The 19863-nt window shown below is 47.6% G+C and overlaps 1 protein-coding gene across 1 annotated transcript in view; it reads right to left on the bottom strand.

Moving 5' to 3' along the window:
- COL27A1 (collagen type XXVII alpha 1 chain) overlaps positions 1-19863 on the bottom strand; it is a 175587-nt gene that overhangs the window by 149960 nt on the left and 5764 nt on the right. The window contains exon 2 of the mRNA XM_087707610.1: positions 17764-19217. Within this exon, the coding sequence (XP_087563736.1) occupies positions 17764-19217 (1454 nt within the window). The remainder of the gene's footprint in view (positions 1-17763; positions 19218-19863) is intronic.

Below are 19863 nucleotides of genomic sequence, written 5' to 3'. Positions count from 1 at the left end.
CCCAAATTGTGTAGCTAAAGGTCTGTAGAGATTCTCAGTCCTCCCGGCCATGGTTGTCCCAAAGGTGCTTTTTCAGGAGGCAAATGGTTTTGCCTTGGTTTTTCTTTGAAGACGTTTTGCTTCTCATCCAAGAAGCTTCTTCAGCTCTGATTGAATGATGGTGGGGAGTGGAAGGATTGATGCTCCTTGCAGACAGCTGGTCCTTTGCATCCTTCTAGAGAGTCCTTGAGGCCACTTGGAGGTTTCTCTGTGTCCTCAGGGTCACCTGAGTGGTGCAAATGGTTCCTGGAGTCTGCAATTTTTCCCTCTGGAGATCCATTCCTCCTCCCACCCCATTCCAAGGGTTTTCATCCCAAATTGTATAGCTAAAAGTCTGAAGAGATTCTCAGTCATCCAGATCATGGTTGTCCCAAAGGTGCTTTTTCAGGAGGCAAATGGTTTTGCCTTGGTTTTTCTTTGAAGACGTTTTGCTTCTCATCCAAGAAGCTTCTTCAGCTCTGATTGAATGATGGTGGGGAGTGGAAGGATTGATGCTCCTTGCAGACAGCTGGTCCTTTGCATCCTTTTAGAGGGTCGTTGAGGCCACTTGGAGGTTTATCTCAGGGTTACCTGAGCAGTGTAAATGGTTCCTGGATTCTGCAGTTTTTCCCTCTGGAGATCCATTCCTCCTCCCACCCCATTCCAAGGGTCTCCATCCCAAATTGTGTAGCTAAAGGTCTGTAGAGATTCTCAATCCTCCAGGCCATGGTTGTCCCAAAGGGGCTTTTTTTTTTCAGGAGGCAACTGGACTTTCTTGTCTTTTTCTTTGAAGATGTTTCGCTTCTTCAGTTCTTGACCGGAATGGTGTTGGGGAATGGAAGGATTTATACGCCTTGCAGACAGCTGGTCCTTTGCATCCTTTTAAGAGAGTCGTTGAGGCTACTTGTGTTTCTCAGGCAGTGCAAATGGGTTTGGAGCCTTTTGGGGAATTGCCGAAAGATCTGATGCCGTCTGCAACACAATCCTTCCCACAGTTCCAAGAAGGCTCCACACCTATTTGCACTATTCGGGGGACCCTGAGATAAACCTCCAAGTGGCCTCAACGACTCTCCCAAGGGATGCAAATGACCAGCTGTCTGCAAGGACAATCCTTCCATTCCCCACCACCATCCGGTCAGAGCTGAAGAATCTTCTCGGATGAGGAGAGAAACGTCTTCCGAAAGAAAAACAAGGAAGTCCAGTTGCCTCCTGAAAAATCACCTTTGGGATCCCCATTTCTATTTCACACCTCCCCCCACATCAAAATATGCTCTTCGTTAGCAGATACTCAGGTGTATAAACACACACACACACACACAGATGTTTTCTTCCTTACCTTCGCGCCAGGTGGCCCAGGTCGGCCAGGATTTCCATGAGGGCCAGGAGGTCCCTTAAAAAAAAAAGACAAAATCTAGATGAAGATGTGGTGAGCTTGAAGCCAGCTTGAGACATTAGCCTTCTCTGCTGGAAGCTGGTAAACTCATGCAGGCTGATGGGCAAATGGAAGCTCAATAGTCTGTTGATTCCTCTGCCACCTCCCCACTTCCTCCCCTCCATTTCCCCTGGATTCTTGGACTTACCCGTGGTCCTCGCTTGCCAGGAAGGCCCAGGATCCCAGGTAAACCAGGAGGACCCTAAGAAAGGGAGGGAGGGAGGGAGGGAGGAAGGAAGGAAGATGGGAGGCAGGAAAGAAGGGAGGAAGGAGAGGGGGATGAGGGAGGAAGGAAGGAAGATGGGAGGCAGGAAAGAAGGGAGGAAGGAGAGGGGGATGAGGGAGGAAGGAAGATGGGAGGCAGGAAAGAAGGGAGGAAGGAGAGGGGGATGAGGGGAGGCAGGCAGGCAGGCAGGAAGGAAGGGAGAGAGGGGAGGAGGGAAGGAGGAGAGGGGAAGGAGGAAGAGAGGGAGAGAGGAAGGAAGGCAAAAAGGAAGGAGATGAGAAGCAGGGAAGAAGGGAGGGAGCAGGAAGGAAGATAGGAAGGAAGGGATCGGAGGGAAGGAGGGAGGCAGGAAGGAAGGAAGGAAGGAAGGAAAGAAGGAGAGAAGGAAGGGAAGGAGATGGAAGGAGGAAGGAAGGAAGGAAGATAGGAAGGAAGGAAGAGATGGGAGGGAAGGAGGGAGGGAGGCAGGCAGGCAGGAAGGAAAGAAGATAGGAAGGAAGGAAAGGAGGGAAGGAAGGGAAGGAGATGGGAGGGAGGCAGGAAGGAAGGAAGGAAGGAAAGAAGGAGAGAAGGAAGGGAAGGAGATGGGAGGGAAGGAGGGAGGCAGGCAGGAAGGAAAGAAGATAGGAAGGAAGGAAAGAAGGAGGGAAGGAAGGGAAGGAGATGGGAGGGAGGCAGGAAGGAAGGAAGGAAGGAAGGAAAGAAGGAGAGAAGGAAGGGAAGGAGATGGGAGGGAAGGAGGGAGGCAGGCAGGAAGGAAAGAAGATAGGAAGGAAGGAAAGAAGGAGGGAAGGAAGGGAAGGAGATGGGAGGGAAGGAGGGAAGGAGGGAGAGAGGAAGGAAAAAAAATACAAGTTGCTTAGAGTTAAAAAAAAAGTCAAAAGTCTTCCCATGATTACACCTATCAAGGCCCTTGTCAAGCCAAACTACAGTCAGTCCTAGACTTATGACCATTCATTTAGTGACCATTCAAAATGACAGTGGCACTGAAAAAACGCGACTTAGAAAAATGTGTTTCACAGTTACGACTTTGGCCACAGGACCAAACCCGGTGGTTAAGTGAATCTTGCTTCCCCAATTGACTCAGCTCGTCTGAAGTAAGTGCGAACCGGTGGCCAAGCCTCTGGATTTTGATCACGGGGATCCTTACAAAGGTGGTAACTGTTTAAAAATGTCCCTAAGACACTTTCTGTTTGATTTTCGGAGAAATCTATTCATAGAACTGACATCATAAAGACCCTTTTTTCAGCAACATTGTAACTCGGAACAGTCAGTAAATGAACTGTTGTTAAGTCGAGGACTCCCTGTGCCCTGGTTTCTGTGCCAGACAGAGCTTTAAAGGGGGGGGGGGGAAATCAGCATCTTGAATTGCACCTGGGAGGAAAACTGAGAGCCAGCACAGCTGGTGCAATGGGGGTGTAACATATATGAACGTAGGGACATCCATCCCTGTGGGAAGTTACTGTTGTGGCCCGTCAGTGCCCAGTGGAGCTGGCAGTGGAGTCGGACAGTGAGGAGGTTGGGGAGGAACGTGAGCCAGTCCTGGGAATTGAGGGAAGCTCAGACGAGGGCAGAGAGGGAGCTAGACAGAAGTGAGGCAGAAGAACAGCTGGAGCCTGTTCCCATTGTGCACGTGCACAGAGTTGCCAGAGGACAAGGACAACTAAGAAAGCAGGGTCGACTTGGGAGTAAAGCCACACCTTGGAGGGGATTGGCCCCTCCCAGAGGAAACAAAGGAGGAGCGAACGGGGAGGGGGCTTTTGCAGGAAACAATTCCTTCCTTCGGTCGTTTCAAGAGTGGAAAGTTCTGTTTGTGACTATAAGAGACTCTGTGCTAAGTTTTGCCTTGCCCTGCGTTTGGGAACTTAGTTATCTGGCAGCTCTCCAAGCGAGATAAGGTTCGTGTGGCTAAATATTCCTCAGAAAGACTGTTTGCTAAAGCCTTGCAGACCGTGAATGAAAGGAATTCACAGTCTTGTAAATAAAAAGGGTTTAGCCGGGACCAAGACTCTGCTTCATGCTTTTTAAGGAAGCCTGGCTCAGAACAGTTACAACATTCCCGACTTGTAACTTCCAGGATCTTCAAGGGCAGGCCCATCGCAGTAATCAAGCCATCAAGTCGTGAGTGAATCACCGACACCAGCGTCTGTTCTCTCTCCAACATGACCCGATCAGTGACGGGTTAGTCAAGTCATATTGGAATCAAGCTTGCATGAATTTCCTTCTGGCAAAATCTAGGATTTTGGAGATCCTAATTCAGGGACGCCAAAGTTTCAGAATGAGGGGCAGGGGCAAAAGAGAAGAGATATCATAGAACATAGAATAACGGGGCTGGGAGGGACCTTGGAGGTCTTCTAGTCCAGTGTTTGTCAACCTTGGCCACTTGAAGATGTCTGGACTTCAACTCCCAGAATTCCCCAGCCAGCGAATGCTGGCTGGGGAATTCTGGGAGTTGAAGTCCAGACATCTTCAAGTGGCCAAGGTTGACAAACACTGTTCTAGTCTAACCCCCTGCTCAGGCAGGAGGCCTTACACCATCCCAAACAAATGGCTGTCCACTCTTTGCTTGAAAACCTCCAGTGATGGGAGCACCTGCAACTTTTGAAGGCAACTTCTGTTCCACCGATTGATTGTTCCTGATCACAATCCAGAAATTTTCTTCTTGGTTTTAGGTTGGAATCTCTCTTCAATAAATCTTCTTGTCTTGTCCTCAGATGCTTTGGAGAATCGGTGGACCCCCTTTCTTCTCTGGGACAGCCCCTCAAGTATTGGGAGACAGCTATCTAGCCCTTTTCTTCATTAGACTACTAGACAAAGTCTTCTCAGGGGAGACCCACACATCCTAAAATTATTTGATCGCAGCAACATAAACCACCACTTCTGCGTCTGCAAATCACTGCATGGCACCATCCCAACTCCTTCTGTATTTGTTCTGAGCGAGGCTTCCCAAGAGCAGGAAGCAAACTCCTTGTCCCGACAAAAAAAACCTTTTATTAATTGAGTATGAATTCTGCTCATTCACATCTGGCAAACTCTTTCAAAGGAGGATTTACAGTCACAGACCTGATCTGGCTTGGGGAGCTGCCAGGCCGAGATCTGCAGAACTTGGCAAGGAGTCTCAGAGAGTCAGGAACCAATGAAGCGAACTAATTGTCTCCTGCAAACTCCACTCCCCTTTCGCTCCTCTTTTATTTCCTCTGCGAGAGGGCCATTCATCGCCCACCTGTGGCCTTACTCCCAAGTCAACCCCTGTTCTTTAACTGCTCCTTTCATCGGGTGGCTCTGCGCATGCGCACACTGGGAACAGGCTCCAGCTGTTCTTCTGCCCCACTGATGTCTGACTCTCAAGGCAGCTGATAACTGGCATATGACTCTGGCCGCCTCTTTGTCTCCGACACAGAGCCCTCATCCGAGCCTTCCCCAGACTCCAGGACTGGCCTCGGTTCCTCCCCAACCCTCCTCACTGTCCAACTGCTGCCAACTCCACTGGCTGCTGGTGGGCCACAAGAGCATTGTCTTCCCTGCACCACTGTCTCTGTGCCCTGAGCGCACCTCCGGTGTGCAAACAGCCCGAGATGCAATCCTCTGCGTTGGTGGAAAGCCAAATGGGAGTTTGAACAAGCTCGGTTCCAGTAAACAAACTTCCCTAAGCTGGACCTCTAGATTGTATATATATATTGGACCTCTAGATTGTATATATATATATTGCTCTCCTACATAAAAAGTCCCCCACCCCTTTGCTTTGAGAAAGCAGAGGGGAAAATGTGCAGAGCTGACCCCTTCTAAGATTTGCCCTGCTGAAGGATAATCCATCTCTCGATGACGTGATCCCCCAGCTATTTTATGTGTATAGTTTGGAGAGAAATTTAAGGCTAAGCTGAAAAAAATTGACCCATCCGAAGGGGTTACGGATGCGTAAGGTTAAATTCTTCAGATTTCGCCTCTCCAGCTGCAGCAGGATGTCCAATTCTGCTGCAGCTTTAATTATTCTTGGTGTTTTTTTCTCCCTCTACTTTTTTGGCAGCCTCGGCGGGGAGAATAAACGAAGGTGCCTCTTGGAAGATTGATGACCAAGTAGCTGCTTTCTGAATGATGGTATTTTTTTTCCCCCTTTGTAAGAGAAGAGGCCGAGTGAAAGAGACCAGAAGGCTCAAGAATGCTTGGAAGCTGACCAGGACATCTCCAGAAACAGAGACAGTGCAAACTTTGCCCAAACGCGGAACCGAATTCTAAACTTGGTTGTAATGTTTCGAGCCTGCAGGTGTGAGCACCAAAGGCCAACATTTACAAACCGGCTTTGCTGAACCAAAACAGCTAATCCTCATCTTACGATCACCGCCAAGCTCCAACATTTCTGTTACTAAATGAGACGTCCTTACGTGAATTTTGCCCCTTTTTCATGGCCTTCCAGTTTAGTTTAGTTTAGTTTAGTGTAGGTTGGGTTGGGTGCGTTGGGTTGGGTTTCATTGTGTTGGGTTAGGGTAGGGTAGGATGGGTTGGAGTGGGCTAGGGTAGGGTGGGTTGGGTTGGGTAGGGTAGGGTGGGTTGGGTTGGATTGGGGGACGGGAGGGTGGGTAGGGTGGGGTTGGGTTAGGTTAGGGTAGGTTGGGTAGGGTAGGGTGTGTTAGGTTGGGTTAGGGTAGGATAGCATATGTTGGGTTGGATTGGGTTAGATAGGGTAGGGTGGGTTGGGTGGGGTTGGGTTAGATAGGGTAGGGTGGGTTGGGTTGCATTGCCTTGGGTTGGATAGGGTAGGGTGGGTTGGGTAGGGTAGGGTAGGGTTAGATAGGGTAGGGTGGGTTGGGTTGGGTTGCATTGCATTGGGTTAGGGTAGGGTAGGGTGGGTTGGGTTAGGGGAGGGGAGTGTGGGTTGAGCTGGGTTGGGTTAGGGTAGGGTACGGTAGGGTGGGTTGATTGGGTTAGGTTAGGTTGGGTAGGGTTGGGTTAGATTGGGTAGGGTGTGTTGGGTTGGGTTGCATTGTGTTGGGTTAGGGCAGGGTAGGGTGGGTTGGGTGGGTAAGTAGGGTAGGGTAGGGTAGAGTGGGTTGGGTTGGATGGGGAAGGGTAAGGTAGGGTTGGGTAGGATAGCGTGGGTTGCGTAGGGTTGGGTTAGATAGGGGGTTCACCGACAAAAGCGCGCCGATGAAACTGCAGTGGAGAAAACCGTGTGTTCGAAATCGCGCCGACCAATGAGCGCAGAAGCACGCCGACAACAGCACGCTGACAGAAGCGCGCTCTAAACCTAACCCTAACCCTAACCCTTACCTTAACTGTAATCGCGCTTCTGTCAGTGCTCTTTTGTCGGCGCGCCTTTGTGGGCGCACTGTCGATGTTGCAGTTTTATCGCCATGGTTTTGTTGGCGCGCTGTTGTCGGGCGCGCATTTGTCGGTTCACAAGATAGGGTAGGGTGGGTTGGGTTGGGTAGGTCAGGTTATTGCCATTGCACATAGTATAACAAAATTAAGTGCCATCTTCAGTGTACATTATAACTATAAAAATAAAAAAAGACAAACACACAGGCTTCATATTCAATTCAGAAGGGTTTGCCCTCTATTATCTTAAGCCTTAGTACCTCTTTATTAAAGCCTTAGTAAGCCCCTCCCCCCTGGAATACTGCATCTAATTTTGGTCACATTACCCAAAAAAAAATGTTGAGATTATGGAAAAAGTGCAGAGAAAAGCAGCTAAGATGATTAAAGGCCTGGAGATTAAAACATACAAAGAACTGATGCAGGAATTGGGTATGTCTAATTTAACGAAAATAAAGATTGGGGCGACATGATAGTATTCCAGTACTTGAGGGGCTGCCACAAAGAAGAGAGGGTCAGTTTATTTTCCAAAGCGCCAGGAAGCAAGACGAGAAACAATGGATGGAAACTAACCAAGGAGAGAAGCAACTTGGAATGAAGCTGAAACCTCCTAACAGCGAGGACAATTAACCAGTGGAACAGCTGGCCTCCAGAAGTTGGGGAGTGCTCCATCAGGGGAGGCTTTTAAGAAGAGACTGGACTGCCACCAGTCTGAAAAGGTCGAGGGTCTCCTGTTTGAGCAGGGGGTTGGACTAGAAGATCTCCAAGGTCCCTTCCAGCTCGGTGCCTGGTTGGAGTTCTGCTATCAGCTCTAAGTGCCCACACACAGACAGAAGAGCTTTCATTCGTCTATCAGCCCAGCTGCTCTATTTCCTTAATGCCTGGACTCCAATTGGGTCGAAGAATCAGCTTTTCTGTTTCTTGGATGCCTCAACAGTGGCCTACGAGGCTGACTGTTGTGGGGACAAGCAGCCAAGACTTCAAATACGCCTCCTGAGAATTGCAGGAATTTAAAGCCGTTTCGCTGGTTTGGAAACGGCAATGGACCCATAAATGTTTGCTTTGCAGCCAGTGACTCTGTGTTCCTATTTCGGAGCAGGGATTTAATTAACTGCCACTGACGGACTAGCCGTAAAAACCAGCGTTCGTTCGGCTCAAGACAGGCAGAAGCAGAATACAATTTTCATGCATATTCGGGTTTGGAATTCCAGGCCCTGTTCTTGTGACATGATAGTAGTCTTCCAATATCTCAGGGGCTGCCCCCCAAAAAAGAGGGAGTCAAGCTATTCTCCAAAAAGGCAGGACAAGAAGCAACGGGTGGAAACTAATCAAGGAGAGAAGCAACTTAGAACTAAGGATATAATTTCCTGACAGTGAGAACAATTAATCAGTGGAACAACCTCCCTCCAGATGTTGTGAGTGCTCCAACACTGGAAGTCTTTAAGAAGATGTTGGATAACCCTTTGTCTGAAATAATATAGGATTCCCTGCCTAGGCAGGGGGTTGGACTAGAAGACCTCTACGGGTCCCATTCAACTCTGCTATTCTATTCTATTCTATTCTATTCTATTCTACTCTACTCTATTGGTGGCATGATATCAGTGTTCCAATATTTGAGGGGCTGCCACAAAGAAGAGAGAGTCAAGCTATTCTCCAAAGCACCTGAGGGCAGAACAAGAAGCAATGAATGGAAACTAATCAAGGAGAGAAGCAACTTGAAACTAAGGAGAAATTTCCCGACAGTGAGAACAATTAATCAGTAGAACAACTTGCCACCAGAATTTGTTCCCTGCCTAGGCAGGAGGTTGGACTAGAAGACCTCGATGGTCCCTTGGAACTCTGCTATTCTATTCTATTCTATTCTATTCTATTCTACTCTACTCTACTCTACTCTACTCTACTCTACTCTACTCTACTCTATTGGTGGCATGATATCAGTGTTCCAATACTTGAGGGGCTGCCACAAAGAAGTGGGGATCAAATTATTCTCCAAAGCACTTGAGGGCAGAACAAGAAGCAATGAATGGAAACTAATCAAGGAGAGAAGCAACCTAGAACTGAGAAGAAATTTCCTGACAGTGAGAACAATTAATCAGTGGAACAACTTGCCACTAGAATTTGTTCCCTGCCTAGGCAGGAGGTTGGACTAGAAGACCTCGATGGTCCCTTCCAACTCTGCTATTCCAGTGTTTTTCAACCTTTTTTGTGCAAAGGCACACTTTTTTCATGAAAAAAATCATGAGGCACACCACCGTTAGAAAATGTTTAAAAAATTTAACTCTGTGCCTATATTGACTATATATAAAGTAATTCTCTTGAATAGGAATCAAATAAACAAAAAGAAATTATTTTATAATTGTTCATATTTCTGTTTACTTACTCAGTGCGAAACCTGGGCCTGTTTTTCTGAACACAAAGCTGATATTCTGGCAGGAATCGAAGAACACCGGTGGGTGTTTTTCCCACGGCACACCTTACACTATGTCACGGCACACTAGTGTGCCGCGGCACAGTGGTTGAAAAACACTGTGCTATTCTATTCTATTCTCCAATATTTGAGGGGCTGCCCCAAAGAAGACTTATTTCCCAAAGCACCAGAAGGCAGGACGAGAAGCAATGGATGAAAACTAATCAAGGAGAGAAGCAACCTGGAAATAAGGAGAAACTTCCTAACATTAACCAGTGGAACAACTTGCCACCAGAAGTTGTGGGTGCCCCATCCCTGGAAGCTTTCAAGAAGAGACTGGGCTGCCATCTGTCAAAAATGGCGTAGGGTCTGCTTGGGTAGGGGGTTGGACTAGATGACCTACAAGGTCCCTTCCAACTCTGCTAATCTGTATCTAAGTTGCTGGACTGAAGGGTTAAAATTGTCTAGAAACCTTCAAGGTCCCTTCCAACTCTGTGATTCTATTCTATTCTTGTTTAATTCTTCAATGTCAGAGTTGAGGTCCTCGGATCTTAAAGTTGCCAAGGTTGGACACGTTTTTAACCATTGGCATTGTCAATCCCACTAACAGGGCAGTGGCCGGAGCTGCGGGGGAAGAGGGGCTAATCAATGCTCTTGGGGTCTTGACTGGACTCATCCAAGTCTCCTTTGAAGAGAAGGCTCCAAAGGAAGGGGAGGAGGAGGAGGAGGAGGAGGAGGAGGAGGAGGAGGAGGAGGAGGAGGAGGAGGAGGAGGACCACACCCAAACACAGGAGAAAGATTTATTTTGACTGCTTTGCCCCAGTGGATACAAGACTCACAAGTTTGCTTCTCTGTGCTTAAAGGAGAATATTTGTATCTCAGGGTGGAGGGGTGTTTGTGAGCCCTGATGATGTTACCTAGTGGGGTAATAAAATGTCTGCAAGGAAACAACTGAGGTCAGAGCACACCAAGGATCCCAAGTCCTCCTCCTTTTCCACTTCCTTCTCCTCCTCCTCTTTCTCCTCCTCCTCCCAGAAAACACCACTCCCTTCTAGCACTGTTGATGTTACCTAGTTGGGTAATAAAATGTCTGCAAGAAAACAACCGAGCTCAGAGAGCACCAAGGACCCCACAGTCATCCTCCTCCTCCCTTCCTCCTCCTCCTCTCAGTAAACCCCACTCCGCTCTAGCACTGATTATGTTACCTAGTTGGGTCATGAGATATCTGCAAGGAAACAACCAAGCTCAGAGAGTACCAAGGACCCCACAGTTCAACCATATACTCTAGAATAGAATATAGAATAGAATATAGAATACAATACAATACAATATAGAATAGAATAGAAAATAGAATAGAATAGAATAAGGAATGGAATGGAATAGAATAGAATAAGGAATAGAATAGAATAAGGAATGGAATAGAATAGAATAAGGAAAGGAAAGGAATGGAATGGAATGGAATAGAATAGAATAGAATAAGGAATAAAATAGAATAGAATAAGGAAAAGAAAGGAATGGAATGGAATAGAATAGAATAGAATAGAATAAGGAATGAAATGGAATAGAATAGAATAGAATAAGGAATGGAATGGAATAGAATAGAATAGGGAATGGAATAGAATAGAATAAGGAATGGAATAGAATAAGGAATGGAATGGAATAGAATAGAATAGAATAGGGAATGGAATGGAATGGAATAGAATAGAATAGAATAGAATAGAATAGAATAGAATAGAATAGAACAGAACAGAATATGGAATGGAGTGGAGTGGAGTGGAGTGGAGTGGAGTGGAATGGAATGGAATAGAATAGAATAGAATAGAATAGAATAGAATAGAATAGAATAGAATAGAACAGAACAGAATATGGAATGGAGTGGAGTGGAGTGGAGTGGAATGGAATGGAATAGAATAGAATAGAATAGAATAGAATAGAATAGAATAGAATAGAATAGAATAGAATAGAATATGGTGCATAAGTTCTCAGTGGACATAAAGAAAAATAAAATAGAACACATTCATCAAGAATCATAAGATACAACATAGTGATAGTCATAGGTTACTAATAAGCAATCAAATCATACTAGGAAACATAAAACAATATACATTTTAAACATACAAGCCACATGGTTATAGTCATAAGTGGAAAGAGGCAGGTACTAGGAAGGAAGAGGAGTTTAGAAGAAGCTCAGAAGAGGCCGTGGAAGAAAGTAATTGTGATTGCTTTTAAGAAGGGCCATCACTGCACCAAGCTTTCTGAAAACCACGGCAGGCTTCCAGAAGTGGTTAAGCTACAAGGCACAGCAGCAGCAGAAGCCAAAGAGGAAGTTATTCTGCAGCTCTCAGCAACATCTGGAAGGTCAAAGGCTCAAGAGCGAAATCCCTTTTGATTTGGCTTTCTTTTTTCCCCTTCTCAAAAGATTCCCTTCCTCGCCCGCCTTTCAAAATGAGCAGAAACCGTGGCAGAAGGGCTTCAGCGTCACTTTGACCAAAGCCAGATGAGACGCAAAACAACGCAACATTCAACCTTCAGGGTTGTTGATATTTTGAGAGTCTGGTATGGATATTCTCCTTAAGCAGCTACCTTTGGAACATACTTTCATTTTTTAAAAATCTACCCTGTCACAGAGCTTCTCTGTTTAAGCAAATGGTGACCGAGGATTGATTTTTGATTTTATTATTATTATATTTATATGCTGCCCTTTTCCCCCGAAGGGGACTCAGGGCGGCTCACAATTCAAATCAGGGAAGGGGGGTAGAGACAAAAAATAAAAGACAAAACATACCAATACATAATTTAAAAACACACAACAGTCATACCATTCGAGACGGGGGCAACAGCTCTTTAGCCCCAGGCGTGTCGGAACAGCCAGGTTTTAACGGCTTTGCGGAAGGCCTGGAGGGTGGTGAGGGTTCGAATCTCCACGGGGAGTTCGTTCCAGAGGGTCGGAGCAGCCACAGAGAAGGCTCTCCTCCGGGTAGTCGCCAGTCGGCACTGGCTGGCGGATGGAATTCGGAGGAGGCCTAATCTGTGGGATCTAATCGGTCTAGTGGAGGTGATTGGCAGCAGGCGGTCTCTCAAGTACCCAGGTCCAATACCATGAAGGGCTTTATAAGTGACGACTAGCGCCTTGAAGCGTATCCAGAGACCAATAGGCAGCCAGTGCAGCTCGCGGAGGATAGGTGTTACGTGGGTGAACCGAGGTGCACCCACGATCGCTCGCGCGGCTGCATTCTGGACAAGCTGAAGTCTCCGAATGCTCTTCAAGGGCAGCCCCATGTAGAGCACATTGCAGTAGTCCAGTCTAGAGGTCACAAAGGCACGAGTGACTGTTGTGAGAGCCTCCCGGTTCAGGTAGGGACGCAACTGGTGCACCAGGCGAACCTGGGCAAATGCTCCCCTGGTCACAGCCGACAAGTGGTGTTCAAAAGTCAGCTGTGGGTCCAGGAGGACTCCCAAATTGCGAACCCTGTCTGAGGGGCGTAGTGTTTGACCCCCCATCCTGAGAGATGGAACACTTGGCCAATTAGTAGGAGGGAAACACAGCAGCCACTCGGTCTTATCCGGATTGAGTACAAGCTTGTACTTGAGGAGAGATTCAACCTGGAAATAAGGAGAAACAGTGAGAACAATCAACCAAGTTGAACAGAAGTTGTGGGAGCTTCATCCCTGGAGGCTTTCAAGAAGAGACTGGGCTGCCCTCTGTCAGAAATGGGGCTGGGGGTTGGACTAGATGACCTACAAGGTCTCTGTTAAATTGAATCTATCTAAGATGATCAAAGACCTGGAAGCTAAAACATACGATGGACAGTTGCAGGAACTGGGCCTGGCTAGTCTAGTGAAGAGAAAGAACAGGGGGAACAGGATAGCAGTCTTCCAATACTTGAGGGGCTGCCCCAGAGAGGAGGGGGGGTCAACCTATTTTCCAAAGCACCTGAAGGCCGGACAAGGATCAATGGATGGAAACTGACCAAGGAGAGATTCAGCCTAGAAATAAGGAGGAATTTTCTGACAGTGAGAAACAACCAACCAATGGAACAGAAATTGCCTCCAGAGGTTGTGGGAGCTTCATCCCTGAAAGCTTCCAAGAAGAGACTGGATCGCCATCTTTCAGAAATGGTGTAGGGTCTTCTGCTTGGGGGAGGGGGTTGGACTAGATGACCTACAAGGTCCCTTCCAACTCTGGCATTCTATATTCAAAGGAAGAGAAGATGCCTTCAGAAGTTGTGGGAGCTTCATCACTGGAGGCTTTCAAGAAAAGACTGGACTGCCCTCTGTCAGAAATGGTGAAGGGTCTCCTGCCTGGGCTGTGGGTTGGACTAGATGACCTACAAGGTCTCTTCCAATTCCATTAATCTGAATCTGATTAAGATGATCAAAGGCCTGGAGACTAAAACACCTGAAGAACGGTTGCAGGAACTGGGCATGGCTAGTCTAGGGAAGAGAAGGACCAGGGGATGCATCATAGCAGTCTTCCAATACTTGAGGGGCTGCTACAGAGAGGAGGGGGTCAAGCTATTCTCCAAAGCACCTGAAGACCAGACAAGGAACAATGGATGGAAACTGATCACGGAGGGATTCAATCTGGAAATAAGGAGAAATTTCCTGACGGTGAGAACAATCAACCCATGGAACAGAAGTTGCCTTCGGATGTTGTGGGAGCTTCATCACTGGAGGCTTTCAAGAAGAGACTGGGCTGCCCTCTGTCAGAAATGGGGCTGGGGGTTGGACTAGATGACCTACAAGGTCTCTGTTAAATTGAATCTATCTAAGATGATCAAAGACCTGGAAGCTAAAACATACGATGGACAGTTGCAGGAACTGGGCCTGGCTAGTCTAGTGAAGAGAAAGAACAGGGGGAACAGGATAGCAGTCTTCCAATACTTGAGGGGCTGCCCCAGAGAGGAGGGGGGGGTCAACCTATTTTCCAAAGCACCTGAAGGCCGGACAACGATCAATGGATGGAAACTGACCAAGGAGAGATTCAGCCTAGAAATAAGGAGGAATTTTCTGACAGTGAGAAACAACCAACCAATGCAACAGAAGTTGCCTCCAGAGGTTGTGGGAGCTTTATCCCTGGAAGCTTCCAAGAAGAGACTGGACTGCCATCTCTCAGAAATGGTGTAGGGTCTTCTGCTTGGGCAAAAGGGGGTTGGACTAGATGATCTACAAGGTCTCTTCCAATTCCATTAATCTGAAGCTGATTAAGATGATCAAAGGCCTGGAGACTAAAACACCTGAAGAACGGTTGCAGGAACTGGGCATGGCTAGTCTAGGGAAGAGAAGGACCAGGGGATGCATCATAGCAGTCTTCCAATACTTGAGAGGCTGCTACAGAGAGGAGGGGGTCAAGCTATTCTCCAAAGCACCTGAAGACCAGACAAGGAACAATGGATGGAAACTGATCAAGGAGGGATTCAATCTGGAAATAAGGAGGGATTTCCTGACAGTGAGAACAACCAACCCATGGAACAGAAGTTGCCTCCGGAAGTTGTGAGAGCTTCATCCCTGGAAGCTTTCAAAAAGAGACTGGACTGCCATCTGTCAGAAATGGTGTAGGGTCTCCTGCTTGGGCAGAAAGGGGTTGGACTAGAAGACCTACAAGGTCCCTTCCAACTCTGTTCATCTGTTAAAGGTTGGGAAAGAGCCGTCCTCCAGACATGCTTGAGGAAGAGTGCAGAGGGCCATCATTCCAGGGCTCTTAGTCAGACAGGGAACCAATTCATTATCAGCATTTCCATCCTCAAAATCTTCTCGTCTGGCTGAATCGATGTTAGGCGGTGCGTTTTCTCAAGAACTCGTCCTGCTCTCCATCCAACAAAGCGCTACGGAAAAGACCTTGCGAGAGTCTTCCTTGATTAGTCATCTCGGGGAGGTCAAAGAAGTTGACTCCAAGGCAATCCTAACTTCTCCTTCATAGCCAAGGGGTCAAGGATGCTATGGGAAGGCTGGCTCGCTGACACACGAGATGTTCCACAGACTGGAGAAATCAGCATCATTCATGTCCAAAACCCCAGGCATGACTCATATGCCAAAGGTCAGGCATTTACACACACAGACACACAGACCCCGTAACAGCTCCACATTGTATATGAGGAGCCAAACCAACCTTCACAACTCAACGGAGAGAGTCTCCAAATTGACTCTCTCTCTCCGTTCACGTTGGGTTGGGCGACGTCTATGGAGGTTCTGGGTCATCCAAGGTCATGGTTGTCCCAAAACGCTTTTTTCCCCCCCAAGAGGCACCTGGACTTTCTTGGTTTTTCTTTGAAGACATTTCGCTTCTCATCCAAGAAGCTTCTTCAGCTTTTTGAAGAGGTTTCGCTTCTCATCCAAGAAGCTTCTTTAGAGCTGAAGAAGCTCCAGACATGCAAAAAAGTCCAGGTGACCCTCTTCAAAAAAGTCCAGGTGACCCTCTTGAAAAAGCCCCTTCTTCATCCAAGAAGCTTCTTCAGCTTTTTGAAGAGGTTTCGCTTCTCATCCAAGAAGCTTCTTTAGAGCTGAAGAAGCTTCTTAGATGAAGAAGGAGCTTTTTGAAGAGGGTCACCTGGACTTTTTTGGGTGGGGAGGGAGTATTCCTTGAAGATGTTTCGAAGCTTCTGAAGAAATGGAAGAAGCTTCTTGGGTGAGAAGCAAAACCTCTTCAAGGAAAAACCAAGTCCAGTTGCCTGCTGAAGAACTAAAGAAGTTTCCTGGATGAGAAGCGAAACCTCTTCAAGGAAAAACCAAGGTGCTTTGGAAAATGCACCTTTGGGACAACCATGACCTGGATGACCGAAAATCTCCAGAGACAAAGGATGAGAACCAACCAATCAACCTTGGAGGGAATAATACGTTTGAACCTTGGGTGCTGAGCACAGCCAAAAGTGCATCAGGAGAGGAAACTAGAGGCAGATTATTGTTGGTCCCGGCATAACAATAAACAGATTTGCAATGGTTAGATAACCATTCGCCTGGAGTTCCTGCCTAAGCAAGGGGTTGGACTAGAAGACCTCCAAGGTCCCTTCCAGCTCTGTTATTCTAAGTTCTAAGCTAAAGGAAAGGTCTATGCATGCCATCCCAACAGCAAGTCGTGACCCTCTAGGTTCAAGAGCCTACCGTTTCTTAAAATTATCCATTCCTTGATCCACATCAGACTAGCTGCCTGGTGGTATAGCTCCCAGTCAGGTAATCCGAACCCTCCTCTTGATTTAGCATCTTGCAACACGTTTTATTCTTGCTTTTTTCCCCCTGCCATATGAATTTCAACACCAATTTATTCAAGTCTTCAAAATAAACTTTCCCCGACCTAATTGGGATTGTCTGGAACAAGTAAAGGATTCTAGGTAAAATGTTCATTTTAATTGTAGTAAAGGAAAGATCTATGGAAGTTCTCAATCATCCAGGTCATGGCTGCCCCCAAAGAGGCTTTTTCAAGAGGCAACTGGGCTTCCTTGGTTTTCCTTGAAGACGTCTCGCTTCTCATCCAAGAAGCTTCAACCAAAACTGAGGAAGCTTCTTGGATGAGAAGCCCAGTGGCTTCCTTTGGGTCCCTCAAGCTATCTATGCTTTTAAGAAGGCTGGTCAGTGGCTTTCGAAAGAGGAAAGACCAGGGGCTAGAAGACAGCTATGGGGAAGAGTGGTAACAAGATAAAAGGGTTTGAATGGCATCTCGAAAGGTTGCCATCAAAGTTGGCTTACATCAGCCTTCCTCGTCTCGGTGTCCTTCAAATGGATTGAGATTAAAGGTCAAGGTTTCCCTCACATATATGTGCTAGTCATTCCTGACTCTAGGGGGCAGTGCTCATCTCTGTTTCAAATCCAAAGAGCCAGCACCAGGGGAGAAATCCAGCAGGTCCTGACAGGTTCTAGAGAACTGGTAGCGGAAATTTTGAGTAGTGCGGAGAACTGGCAAATGCAACCTCTGGATGGCCCCAGAGTGGGGGAAGGAATGGGGATTTTGCAGTATCCTTCCCCTGCCACGCCCACCAAGCCACACCCACAGAACCGGTAGTAAGAAAATTTGAATTTCACCACTAGCCAGCACTGTCCAAAGACAGCTCTGTGGTCATGTGGACGTCATGACTCAATGCCAAAGGCGCACGGAACGCTGTTCCCTTCCCACCAAAGGTGGTCCCTATTTTTCTACTTGCATTTTTTACATGCTTTCGAACTGCTAGGTTGGCAGAAGCTGGGACGAGTCATGGGAACTCACTCCATTAGGCGGCGCTAGGGATTCGGACCGTTGGACTGCCGACCTTTTCTGATCGACAAGCTCAGCACCTTAGCCACTGAGCCACCGCATCCCCTTGGGTAGAGATTACAAAACCCCATAATTCACAACCAGCAACCTACCAGGCACAAGTGATAATTGAAAGAAGATAGACTTACCGGTGGTCCTGGATCTCCTTTCCACCCAGGGAGGCCAATAACAAAGGGAAACAGGGTGGGTCCCACAGGATTGAAGTCCTGGAGTCCATCAACAGCAGCCAGAGTGATGTCATTTTGTCCATGCGTTTCATAAACAGGATAAGGCCCTCCAAGGGCTGGTTTGGTGTAGAAAACGGTAGCCACAGTAGGAGTGGATGTCTTCCCTGCTGGCTGGATCACGACTGTCTTTGTTGCAGGGCCACCAGTGACCTTTTCCAGCTTGTGCTTCGTGGTGACTGGAGAACGTCTACTGGAGGAGTTCCTTCTACTCTCCATCGTCGGGTTTGTGGTACTCAGCATGCGAGAGGACCTCATGGTTACTCCTTGGCTACTCGGCTTTTGGGATGATTTCCTCATCTCTTTCTTACCCGGAACTACACCAAAGTTCACCGTTGAGTTTGGGAAACGCAGAACATCTGGCTGAAGTTCCTCCACAGCGGAAGCCCCCCCTGAAACTCTGGCGGTTGTCCGGCGAGCTGTCCTGGAAGTCGGAGGTGCCACAGTGACGATCTGTTGGTGATGACGGCCGGGTTGCGACGCTTCTGCAATCGTCCGAGCGGGAGGCAAGGCCACGGTGGACCTCACCTTCATGGTTGGTGCTGCAGATGGTGCTTTAGGAGCTCTAACTGTGGCCAACACTCCCTGCAGCCTCCTATCCCTCCGAGAAGCAGGCGTCTTGAAGACCGTCAAGGGGGGGTCCATAGTGGTCAGGTTCATCAAGCCCATCCTTGCGAGGTCCGACTGTTTTGGAGTCATTTCAGAAGTTCTCAGATCTTTGGACATCAACGGGGAAAAGGACACGAGGTCCGGTCGCAGAGTCTCCAATTGCCTGCATTGTTTCTTCAGGTGCTTACAGTAATCGTGACTGGCCTTGGGGGAAAAATAAATATCAAACTGGCAGAAGGCTCCTTCGAACTGGGCCGAGCGTTGGTTGAGTCTCCCCAGGAGGAAAGAGCCTTCCGGGTCCAAGGTCTTCTCTTTCTTATTGTGCAAATCCGCGTGCACCTTCTCTTTCCCGCAAGCGGTCAGCAAGGTGACCGTCCCGCTTCGGATGTCGAGGCCAAAGTTGTGCCACCGTCCGTCGTGGACGTCGTAATCGAAGTAGACGGAACGCTTATGACCTACGTAGACAACAAGCTTGCCCGGGAGAAGCTGAACGCCCAGTTGCAACTTCTTCCGTTTGCTCTTGACTGTGAAGAGGAAAGCGTTGTTGACCCGGAAGGAGCACACGCTTAACACGAGAGTCAGGTCTGGGCCAACGGGAACAGGGATAATGGAGCTGGAGGGCACCTCGAGGCGTGCCTGCTGGGTGAGGATGACTCCCAACCGGAAGGGGACAACTCCCTGAGGAACAGCGTGAGAGAAGTCGGAGGTCCTTGGTCCCACCAGGCCCAACTTCTGAAGGACGTCCACATCTAGAAGAAGGAAGAAAGGATGAAGTTATAAAGACAACCAAGATTTAGACCAAGGTTTCCTTCCCACTTCTCGTCCCTCGCAAGAAGTTGGATTTGTTTGCTAGGTACTAAAACCAAATATTGTTCCCCCCCCCCCAAAAGGTCCTTTTATTATTATTATTTTTCCAAAAGGCAACCAAACTGGGTTTTTCCTTGAAGATTTTTTGCTTCTCACCCAAGAAGCTTCTTCTGAATGTCTTTGAAGATGTTTCGCTTCTCATCTAAGAAGCTTCTTCAGGATCTAACTACTCTTGAAGACATTTCGCTTCTCATCTAAGAAGCTTCCTCAGGTTCTGACTACTCTTGAAGACGTTTCGCTTCTCATCTAAGAAGGTTCTTCAGGTTCTGACTACTCTTGAAGACGTTTCGCTTCTCATCTAAGAAGCTTCCTCAGGTTCTGACTACTCTTGAAGACGTTTCGCTTCTCATCTAAGAAGCTTCCTCAGGTTCTGACTACTCTTGAAGACGTTTCGCTTCTCATCTAAGAAGCTTCCTCAGGTTCTGACTACTCTTGAAGACGTTTCGCTTCTCATCTAAGAAGCTTCCTCAGGTTCTGACTACTCTTGAAGACGTTTCGCTTCTCATCTAAGAAGGTTCTTCAGGTTCT

This window comes from Thamnophis sirtalis, unplaced genomic scaffold (genome assembly GCF_051295495.1).
Source record: "Thamnophis sirtalis isolate CommonGarterSnake01/CBP01778 unplaced genomic scaffold, rThaSir2_p1.2 scaffold_2, whole genome shotgun sequence".
NCBI lineage: Eukaryota > Metazoa > Chordata > Lepidosauria > Squamata > Natricidae > Thamnophis > Thamnophis sirtalis.
Note: the sequence above shows the minus strand (reverse complement) of the source record. Positions and strands in the feature narration are given on the sequence as shown.